This window comes from Pleurodeles waltl, chromosome 3_1, assembly GCF_031143425.1.
Source record: "Pleurodeles waltl isolate 20211129_DDA chromosome 3_1, aPleWal1.hap1.20221129, whole genome shotgun sequence".
NCBI lineage: Eukaryota > Metazoa > Chordata > Amphibia > Caudata > Salamandridae > Pleurodeles > Pleurodeles waltl.
In genome coordinates this window covers 755,290,769-755,302,629 of record NC_090440.1, presented here as the reverse complement: position 1 = coordinate 755,302,629, position 11,861 = coordinate 755,290,769, and the positions used below count along the sequence as shown (strand labels likewise).

General features: G+C 42.7%; 1 protein-coding gene across 2 annotated transcripts in view; it reads right to left on the bottom strand.

The window, feature by feature from the left end:
* Positions 1 to 422: 422 nt before the first annotated feature.
* Positions 423 to 11,861, bottom strand: part of SPON1 (spondin 1) — a 1,167,370-nt gene continuing 1,155,931 nt past the window's right edge. For both annotated transcript variants that reach the window (XM_069223539.1, XM_069223538.1), the window contains exon 16: positions 423 to 1,465. In XM_069223539.1, the coding sequence (XP_069079640.1) occupies positions 1,302 to 1,465 (164 nt within the window). In that variant the 3' untranslated portion in view covers positions 423 to 1,301. The remainder of the gene's footprint in view (positions 1,466 to 11,861) is intronic.

Below are 11,861 nucleotides of genomic sequence, written 5' to 3'. Positions count from 1 at the left end.
CAAATCGCCATTGTCTGCTCCTGGCTGCCTGACCTGAGCATGAAGAGTGTCTGTCAGGCTGACCTTTCTTCAGCCTGACAAACACTGTTCATGAGGGGCAAAAGGTGGGGGGTGGCCCCTCTGCCCTAAAGGACGGGCCGCGCCTGACACAGTGATTATTCAAACATTCGAAGAAGCATGAACTGAAAGGTCAACACATCTTATAGGAATAAATGACATTAGACTGTTTTGTGCATATGCTGTTTTTTTGCAAAGTATTACAGATAATTAAGAGTCACAGCACAGTAATCTATTATTGACATCACACATACAGACATACCCTGACTAATTTCTGACAGCCCAAATGTGTGCAAAGATTTTTAAGACAATTAATACTTGATCACCTTCCCCCCTGAGTTGAACAGTAATCTCTTAACAAGAAATAAATAGAAGTAGATTTCCTTTATTCATGTTCTCTTTGTGTATTTTGTTCCATATTTCTAAACTCAGGATATAAGATGAAAATGCACTAAGCAATGTGTTCCAGTATTTATAATATATACATTTCGACATGTGACAAAACCTATTGCGCAAACTGGGGTGGCCTTGTGCATCCCCCTTTTCAGTAGAAACTCTTGGAGAAAATGTCCCCTTTTGATGTAAGTACTGTTGCAGTATTTGCCACTTCATTGAAGTCTGGCAGATAACACAGCCAGCTCTTGTTCTACATTGGAAATATGTAGATTTTTGCACTCTAGTGTCAATCCAAAATTTCACCAAGGCTCAGGGCACAGCATCATACTACAAGAAGTTTGTTTACATAAGAACATTTTAGTTTGTATGACTATGTTAATATTGCCTAATAGATATTTTTAGGGTTATGAAATTTCACCTTCAATGCCTTATTTCTAACCATGGTTTGCTACATATACTGCTTGCAAATTGGAGTTACTATAGGCCATATCCCATGTAAAATCTGATGAATCTTTTATTTTTTGCATGCATTTCATGATCTTTCTCATAATAATAACTTCCACAAGTGCACATAATTTTAGACCTAACCATGGTTTACTCTGTAAAAACGCTGGTACAGTTCAAAGTTGTTTGAGGACCATTACATCCCCAGACAGTTAATCACAGCAAGTTGTATATTTTATTTGTGAACAAGTGTATAAAATATAGTTCTTGCACCTGCAAGACTAGCAAGCCAAACACACTGCAAAAGTGTTGGCCCTTGTGTACAATCTATAATAATAAAAAAAAAAAAAACATCAATTCAGATTTTTCATTAAAGAGTACACCGGGTCACGGTGGTGGAATTATTAGCAGGGGTGAACATGGCAAGCCCTGATTTCTTTCTTGTCCTTGCAACTTGTAAATTGAGAACTTTTGAACTTTTTCTTCACGGTCATGAAGCGCTCCTGAATGCCACCCCCACACAGTTTGGTACATTCTGTCCATGAAGTCCATGGTTTCATTTTACAACCTAAAAATAAACAGAATCACATTTTATTTCACTTTCTGAATAGAACTATGTACAAAAACAACATTAACGAATGTAGCAGACAAAAATACAAATACCACTTACATCACAAAGATTGTTTTTTTTGTTTTTTTTTTCTGGTGACAAGTCTTCAAGCATTCTAAAGACAAATACATGTAAAAACCTTTTTTGGATGTACTCATGTTACAACTTCCATAATAAAGACTGTGTAGGGTACTTCGAAATTGTGGGTACAACAGACACAAGAAACAGTTGGCTACAGTGAGTCAGAAACTCATATTGTAAAATGAGGTATCCAAAAATCAAAAGAGGATACTAAGAATTGCATCCTATTTATTTACAGAATCAGGCTGTTTGCAACCACAAAAAAGCATCTTTTAATGGACAAGGCCCTAACTGCGATTCAGTAACCTAATGCGGAATTGAAAATAGGGTTTGCGAGTCTGAGTTAGGAAGGGGCATGTTTAGAGCGTCCCTTTCTAATACCGAAGAGCAGTGGTATGTGTGAAGGTATTGCGACCAAAATGCAGTTGCAAAAACATTTGCATTTTACCACCTGCTTCAAGCATTCACCCCCTCTGAGAAAGTTTGTAAAAACAATTTTGTCCTAGGGACCAATGCCTGTTCGTAAAAAATGAAAAGAAAACGTTCATTTAAAAATATATTGCTCTATTGAAAAGCTATCACAGATATAGTGCTCTGCTGACCCCAGCAAGCCACAATCCCTGTGATTTTTGTGATTCCCAGTGGGTCTCAAAGTGAGACCTACCTCATGAATGTTAATGAGGCAGGTCTGTTTGAGACTCACTGGGAATCGCAGAACGTGTAAAGCACACTTTCGTACATGGGTGTACGCGATTAACAAATAGCAAATCACATTAATATGTTTTTCAAGAATCTTCATACATATAGGCAGAAGTGTATTTGGGTGAAAATTTGCTGCCTCAGAGCCATCCAAGTTGGGTGTTTTAGCAACAGAACATAACATAGCATGTGTATTTGTAAAGCACACTTTGACCTGTAAGGGTATCGTGGCACTGAATAACAGATGTTTTTTTATACTCCACTCAATGGTACACATTCTATTGAATTCAGAAGGATGAAAGGCTGAGTGGACCCGCCGAGATTTGAACTTGCGACCGTGAGGTAAAAAATTGGCCCCTACAGTGAATGCATTAGTCCACTAAGCCACCAGAGCCAGCCTATAAACAACTCTAGCATGTTTCAGGCTAGGGGAATGACACCACCTTACACAGAAGTGTTCTGCAATTTCACGAAAACAGGGATGGCAGGATTCTGCCATCTTGCCACTATGAGGTACTCACTGGGGCCCGGGGACTCCTGCCTTTATAACTAAATATGATTGTTAAACCTGTCAGCCTTAGGGTGGTATTCCTCCCAAATTTTCCTGCTTTGTGTTTCTATTACTAATCTGTTTTTGTTGGCCATAGGACTCTGGGCACTTTACCACTTTATCAGTCCTAAAGTGCATGTGCTCATTTGCCTAAAACATGGTAACATTGGTATATCCACATTCGAACTATTGAATTTACTCATAGGTCCCTTGTAAAGTACACTATATTTGCCCATGGATTGTAAATTAAATGCTACTAGTGTGCCTACATCACTGACTGTGCAACCCTCTTAAGTAGTAATTGTAATGATAAATGCTCTTTAAATGGTAAAGTCAGATTTACTTATACAATTTTTAAAATGCCACTTTTAGGAAGTTGTTGCATTCCTTCTCTTAGCCCTGTGTGCCTGGAGCCTGTCTCCAATACATATCTGGCCTGGGGTGCAGCTGGATTCCTACATTCACTCTAGATAGCCTCATAGAAAGGGAGGGTAGGTGTGACTGAGTGGCCATCTGAATGTTGATGGGCCATTCTGGCCAAGATTTGATGGAAGGCTGACTCTTACACATGAATAGGCCTTGTCCTTTTCCCACACAAAGGACTGCTTAAACCCCTGTAGTGAGTCTGGAGCCAGGGCAGGAAGGGAGGACCTCTGTGCGCATCAACAACCTCTCTTTGAAGTCACCCCCACTTCAAAGGCACAACTGGGTGTAAGAATTGGCCATCTGATCTTACCAAATTAGTACACTTCTGGACCTTTGAAGAAATATGCCAGGAAGGACTGCTGTGATTCTACAAGGGCTGCCGCTCTCAACTGCTGCTCTAGAAGAACTGCTTTTCTGTTGTGCTGCCCTGCTTCTTGCTGCCTTCTGCTCTGCTGAGGAAGGCCTGGACCCATCTCACTTGAACCCAGAGTGACTCCAAGGGCTTGCTGCCTTGCTTCCTGTTCTTCTGAAGTCTCAGGGACACAAAAGACTTCCAAACAACCTGCAACAGAACCTGGACTTTGCTTGCTCCCGGTGTTGCCTTGCCATGTGGTGCCAATTGAGTCCTGGGACCTTGGAAGTTGTTAAATAGGGCTGCAACTACCAAACTCCACACATCGCTTTCATTGTGCTGGTCAGAACCAATGCCTCTTGTTTGACGCTGATGCATTGTCGCTTCAGGAGACATTGCATCGCTGGCTGCACAGCTCACTGACGACGCCTAAGGGGTTCGGCAGTGAAGCATCCCCAAATGCACAGTTCAGAACCAACACATCACTTACATTGCCAGGATTGACAACAACGCATCAGCTCAGCTGCTCCTTGCACTGCTCCTCATATCCTCTCAATGCCAATGCAACATCAAACCAAGGTGCTGATTTCTGTGGGCCAAGAGTGTCCATGTATCTCACCCAAACTCCATCGTGATTGGCCTGACTTCTCAGACTTCACCCAGTCAAGTGCAACAACATAGCCCTGGATTGTGCTTTATGGTTCTAAGCACTATATTTGCAGATATTCTTTAACAAAATCATATCTCAGCTTCTAGTTATCGCTACTGATTAGATTTGGGGTTGTTTTGGTCTTGTTATGTTCATTAATTTAAGCTCTATTTTCCTAAAGTGTGCGTCTTTTTGTGTGGTGTTTTCATTGTCTTACCTTTTTTGAGTGTTGCACAAATACACTGCCTCTGTGCCAAGATTAGGATTGTGGTTCCTGTTTGGACAGGGTGCATACCTCTGACAACCAGAAACCCCATTTTCACCAATGATGGTAGGTACTCTTACACCTTCCTTTGTCAGATACACTTTGTATTTGAGTTCCAAATTCCACTCTATTGTACTCATGCATCATGGTCCTTGTAGTTCCCTCTGTCTTCAGACCCTTCCTAGATTATGTCTTGGTGGGGACTTCTTATTTGCTAGATTTGTTCCTGGATGCTACCGTTATTTTGAACCCTTTATATCTGAGTTCTGGACCTGTCTCATGTTCGCTCAGAGCCACACTCCATTCCAGGTTTTCCTTTTCCCTGTCTTGTGTTTCCTGGTTCAATGGGATCCCTTCCTACAAGCCTCAGTTAAACCTTCCCTTCATTGTTGGTTCATTTCCTCCCTGCACCTGGTTAATTCCTTGCACTGTGCTCTCTCCCTGCACCTGTGTCCCTCAATTTAAGCTTTCAGCTTTTTCAGCCCTGTGAGCGCAGAGTGTGGCAGCTTGCATCTGACATCTGTTGAGTCTCCTTGTGTTTGGTGTCCCTGCAGCTGTCATTACAGGCTTGTCCTTTAATTATCTTTCCCTTTTTCTCTGAACCTACTGTCCTCTTTTGGCTATTTGTAGTATCTATTCTTGTCCCTAGTTTTCCTGCATCTTTTTTCCTGTGTTATCCATAGTTCATTGTCTCCTGTCTGCACTCTCCTTGATCTGCCCTGTTATAGCCAGACTCCCTTACTTGTAATCTGTGTTCCTGTTTGTCTGAAGATTTTCTTCTTGCCTTGTTTGCGTGCAGAATTTATCCTTGTTCTCAAAATTTCAGTTTAGTTACTGACCCTGATTCCAGTCCTGCCTTTGCCTGAGTTGAGTTTATTTTTTGGTGCTCCTGGTTCTGTTCCCTGTTGGTCTGTCTTGTATTGTCCTCTGGAACTTCATTGCTTCCAAGGGTGCCAGTTGGATTCCAAGGCTTGTGTCTTTGGCCACCAAGCACACCCTCTCCATAGGAGCTGCTGGGTGTCTACCTAATCTTCGTGAGATTAATCTGCTCCTTGCTTTGTATAAAAGCTTCTCATCTCACGGAGAGATCATTTCCAAAGAGGAGAGAAAATATTGCTTATGATAGTTTGTCTATTGGTTCCCTTCTAATATTCCTGTTGTGTATACGTGTTTTCCTTGCAGACATCCAGTGCCTTATTAACATCCTGTTCCAATATGTTTCAGTTCTCTGCTTCTGGCCTGCTTCGATTCCAGCCATCTGGTACTCTCTTGTTTGTATTCCCTTCAGAGACCACACACAAACCTAGTATCCAGTCTCACCCAGCTAGGTCTCTAACCAGTCACTCTGCAAGTTACCTGCTAGAGCCTTGACAAGAGATTAAGACAGAGCTAACTATTTTTTAAATTCCAGTTGGCAGAACGTACAAAGGAGATTCAGACTCAATAAGACCTAGTAGAGCCAGGAAATTGGCTTCATCAATGGGGTTAGTCAATGCAAGTTCAGACATAGGTATTGGCACAGTAGTCAATCACTCCATTGTATAACTGATAATAAGGAATGGAGGTCATTGAACTTTCTAATGATAAAATCTGCATATTGGTTGCCAGTGACCTTCTCCAAAGGGACACACCATAAATCTGCACCACCTTTATATGGTACATAGTGAATTATTCCTCCTGGCTTCCTATTTGCCTCTGCAAGTGAGTCTGTAAGAAGGCATGGGCCAAAACGTGAAGTGTTCCCTGTATAATAGCAAAGTCCCCACGGGCAGAAGAAGCAGGTGCCAATGCACCCCAAATTACACTTTCTGCAATCCAACCCCTATAGTACATGCATATGTTGAATTTGTAGGTCCTCTGTGGTAGCTAAGAAACATTGTTGAGTGTAGGATTTAGACTTTAAAGGAAAATATCAAAATATCACTATTTTGTATTGTGTACTATTGCCTGTATGTCAAAACCCATAAGAATAACTTGTTAATTGCAAAGTCAAAAAAGTACGTATATTTGATCCCACCATCAGATTTAGGACTTATATTCTTCTGTAGAATGTTGCATTTGTTAGAAATTCATACCACGTTTCATAGGCACATTTGGGGGTATTGTGTGTTTTAGGGATTAGGACATTTTAATGCGTAAATGATTCAGGTGGCATTTCGGCCCTGATAATGAGATGGGCAAGTAGTATCTCTGGATGTAATATCATGCCACTGAATCAAGACTGGCCCAGTGCTTCCTCATCCTAATGTCTCAGTAGGGAACACAGGAACTGGTTATACCTGACACAAAATCATGCTGCTAAAATCACATTACTCTTGGATTGCAACAGCTGCCTAGCCTCGGCCTCCAGTCCAATCCTGACCCCCTCCTACGACAAGCAACATTCTCCCCTTCATTTTTCTACCCATCCCACCTGCTTCCTACAGCCCTACTATGCACTAGCCCCCACACATATTCTCAGAAAGGTGGTAAATGTGTGAGTTAAATCATAATGAACTGAGCCTTCCATTTAACATTCCAGACAGCAAATCTGGTTATACACAGTTATTCCCCGTTCTGTGGGGTTTAACTCATAATTCATAGCCTTGGTGGGCTACTACTGCACAATACCAGCTATTTATGGGTGTGCAGTTTCCACCCTGCCAACACTATACAACTCGAAATCAGCACCTCAGTGGGTTATTTCACCTTTGTAAGCTTTTCCTTCCCCGTTTCCCCTGTAGTTATCAAAGCCTTTTAGAGGATGTCACCACTGGTATTTCCACTTTGCCGTTTTGTGTATATTCATAATTTTGTGCGTATTATTTAACTTTGTGTGTATAAAGGCATTTTCCTTTTTTTAAAACAACAACTTAACTGATTGGATATTGGTGTATTCAATGTCATTTTTGAGTTTTTCAGTTCTCAGTCTCTAGTTGACAGCACCTACCCGAGTAAGCCTTGGACTGCTCTGCCTTGTTGCCTTGAGAGTCAGATGCTAAAAGTGGTAGCTAGTTTTAATTTTCATTTTGTACATTACGAGGGGGGGGGGGTCACAGGAAACCAGAAGTGATAGTCTTTAATTGGGGCCCAATGGATTCTGAATGGCCTTAGAATCTCTGAAATGAATTTCTCTAAATTGACTACTAATAGGAATTACAAAATATAAAATGAAGGTAAGTCGTACATGTTACATTAGAAAATCAATGCTGCCAACTCATATTGCTTCAAAAGCCCTTGCCTACAAAATGCTTGACAAGCCAAATTCACTGTGAGAATATTTTCAAAAGTGGGGTCGTTTGGCAAGGTCTTTGTATGCTAATAATGCGTGATACATGCAACCGACCTGATTGCACGTTAACATGACATTTAACATTAGAGACTGTGCGTATATGCTTAGTGCCTAGAAACATGCATTAACTGTTTGAAAGGTAAAGCTAACAAATGTGATGTGTGCTGCATCACCATTGTTTCACTTTAAAAAGTTATTGTTTTCTGCCACCATTAAAGCTAAAAGGACAAAGAAGAAAAACTCTCCAATTCTCCGGTGCACATGTTGTATTCACACCTGTAAGTGAAGATGATCTTGCAGAGATAAGTCTTGGAAGGAAGACGAGAAAATTAGCATTAGTTTTCATATGCATATGCATATGCAGGTTTCTATAACAGAGCAGGACCTGGGCCCTAGTAACCCTCAATGCTCCATAAGCTACCATTAGCAATGAGGATATATAGCGTACTGCTGGGGGTTGGTGAGGGATGGGGTGGGGAGGTTTAGACACATGACCTGTTTCTTAAGTGAGATGCTGAAGGGCCGAATGCTGACTGCTGCCCAATGACAAATTATGTCAGGATTCAATTATACAGCACTCATGTAGGTTCTGTGAGGTCCTGTCTTTAGAGCTGTTCATCCCAGGACACTCTCCAACACACGGCACAAAGTCTTCCCAATTGTGTTCCAGTCCTCGGTTTCACCTTACTATCCTGGTGCATTGTGGCAGAATTAGGGCAGATTTGCAAGGACCTAGCGCCTCCTTGTGACACATTGGTGTCACTTATTTTGTTTACGCTACTGTGGCTCAAGGAGGCAATTTTCGTCAAGCCATATTAACAATGTGGCAAAATTAATGCATTGTGCCACTTTGCAAACCTCTGGTGCCACATTATGCCTGCATCAGGCATAATGTATGCAAGGGGGGCATTCCAGCATTAGGAGGCCTACAAAAATGGAGCAGTGAAATCTACAAGATTTCACTGTGCTATTTATGGCGTCATTATAACGCCTGCTCAATGCAGGTGTTAAAGTGATGCACCCATTGTAATCAATGGGACTCCTTGCACTTTGCTGCACTAGTGTCAACAATTTTGATGCTAGTGCACCAAAGAACAACAATAGCATCAAAACCTTTGATGCTATTGTCCGAAAGTGTGCCATGCTGTGCTGTATTGTAAATACGGCGCAACCTCGCTGTCATTAGGTGGAGCTAGAGGCACACAAGAAAAGTGCCACATCAGGACCAATATGCCATTTTCTTGTAATTCTGGCCGTTATTTTCTTCCGTTGCCAAACCTTGCCCAGATCTTGTCCAGGAGGAGAACAACTGCCTAGCCTCTTTGCTACTAGCTGTTATACTTATACTGACAACTTCAGAAGTGCTCACTTCACTTATCACACTCACTACTCAATTCTATACTCCATTTCTGGTTTCCTTGTGCACTCCGTGTGCCTTCTGACTTTCATAGGCCTCTCTTCCCCCACTTCCTGTGTATTATTTACTTCATTTATGGTTTTCTGATTTCCCACACCTGCTTGATTATTCACACCTGGATCATTCTATGCACCACTGATTCTTTACCTGTGTCTCTAGCTACTTCTTTTCTGTGAGCTCTGCTCACAGTGGTCTTTTCTGCGGAAGCTCCACTTGTTTCATTTTTGTCCTGCTGCTCTGATTCCAAGCTTTTTCCTTGATTCCTTATATGTTGGTTTCAATCTACTTTCTTTCTGCTTTTTTACCTTGCCATTTCTGGTTCTGTTCCTTGCTATTGCAACCTCTCTGTTCCACCTTACCTGAAATTGTGATTCTTGTTCTATCTTCACACACTTTGTCCTGCTCTTTGTGTGCAGATTCTAAGGGCCTGATTTAGATTTTGGCAGTGGGGATATCCCATGTGCTATATTACAATCCCATTCTATCCTATGGGAATTGTAATACGGCGGATGGGATATCCGTCACAATTGTGATGGAATATTCCCTCTGCCAAGATCTAAATCAGGTCCAAAGTCTTGGATTCTTGTTCCTTGCCCTGTGCAGCTTGTGCGAGTCATGTTGTTTGTCCCTGTTTTGGTTCTTTTGTCCATTGCTGACTTTCAGTGCTCCTATTTCCACAGACCTTGGATTTAGTCCTGCCTTTGTTCCTGAATGTGGTCCTGCTTTTTCCAGGGGTCAGTTCCTTCTTTGATACCCTTTTGTCCTGATCTCCACTGAGTTCCTAACCAAAACTATTCATTGGCTGGCTTAATAAAGCTTATCAACCCATAAAGCAATGTAGGTTGGATGCTTGAAACCTTAATAAATTGGTAGGGGAAATACTAACAGAATATAGGTATCTGTTATGAAACATGATTACATTTTCTTAACTATAGCACTGATTTGCATCCTATCTGCTGAGTTGTTTATAATAATAGTAATAATGCTGATTCATTCATGTTTACAAATGCTGCATATCAATAACAATTGTAAAATACTAATTATTGTGTGTGCCTATTGATTTGGGGTGATTTGTATTGTCGTCTGGATGCCGCTCCACCGCGTACCTGCACCAGGCTCTCTGACCATGCTCTGCCCTTGCCTCTCTGCCAGGTCCCACTGCCGAAGCTCTGCCCCCCATAGCACCAAGGTATCCTGACCTTAGGAGTCTTGTCACCTACATTGCCCTCTGGGTCCCTCTCCCCTTCAATCCTGGTTCCCGGTCATCCCACAATCCTGCTTCCCATGCATTCCCACCCTCCCTCTTCCCCAAGCCCCTCCCAGGACCTATTTAATGGAAGTCATAGCACAGGTGTGCAGCAGTGTGCCACAGGCAAGTCCATCTGTGCCCGTTGACACCTGGACTGAGTCCAGCACCAGGAACCCTGGACCCCCAACCTCCCACAGGTACTTAGCTGTGGATGTTCATACTCTAGACCCCAGTCGCAACAACTGATTGCTCACATCTCCCTGCTAACCAGCAGGACCTTTCACCTTTTGCCACTGCTGCTTCACTTACCTCCCAAAACTGACCACCACCGTAGGCTCCCATACGCCACCAGAAGAGCCGGCCAAGACTCTACCTCATAAAATCAAATGCTTCCTACTCAATGCCAGATTGCTCTGCAAACATGTCACTGAAATCTGGGATACCATCTCTACCCTTGCCCCTGAAGTAACCTTCATCACAGAAACCTGGATCACACCAGGTTCAACACCGGAATTTACCACAGCAACACCAACCGAGTACAAGATAAAACACCGGGACACACCAACAAGCAGGGAGACAGCATTTCCACCATTCACAAGGAGTAAATCACCTCCACCATCACCGGTGACCAGACCATGCCCATTATGAAAAACATGAACTTTCAGCCCCACACCAACAATACCATCACCTTCAGAAGCACCCTCACATAAAGACCCCCAGGATCATGAACCAGAATCAGCAACGTCATCGCTCAATTCATCACCCCACTCTCCATCAAATTCGGTCATTACGTTTTCCTGGGAGACCTCAACTTCCACCTAGACAACCACACAAACACCAATTCCACCGGCCTCTTCAAATGACTCAACAACAACGGCCTTAAGCAGCTAGTCACCGACAAAGCTGGACCCCATCTTCACATCAAGCAAAAGAATCAGATATTTTTACACCTCAGACCGCACCTGGTTAGATCACTCCCTCGTACCCTTCACCATCACTGGACATGCCCACACCAACACAAACCACCACAGCACAACTTTCCACAGATGGTCCAAGGTCACATAGCAACTGTGGACCAATGCCCTGGGCACCACACAACCCCAACACTCCCCTAACTAGATCTCGCAATGACTGGATCTCCAGAGCAGTCAGCCAACTCACCCAATCAGACCAGCCAAAAGGCAAAGATCCTCCAAACACACCAACCTGTACACCCCAGAGCTCAGAATGTCAAAGCACAGACGCAAACAACTTAAAAGAAGATGGTGCAAAAGCAGGAACAAAAGCGACAGAGCCTCCTTCGTAGCAGTCCTCAAATACTACCATTGGCAGATCAGAGTGACAAAGAGGAAGGCCCTGACCTCCCAAATCGATACTACCACCAACTGAACAAAG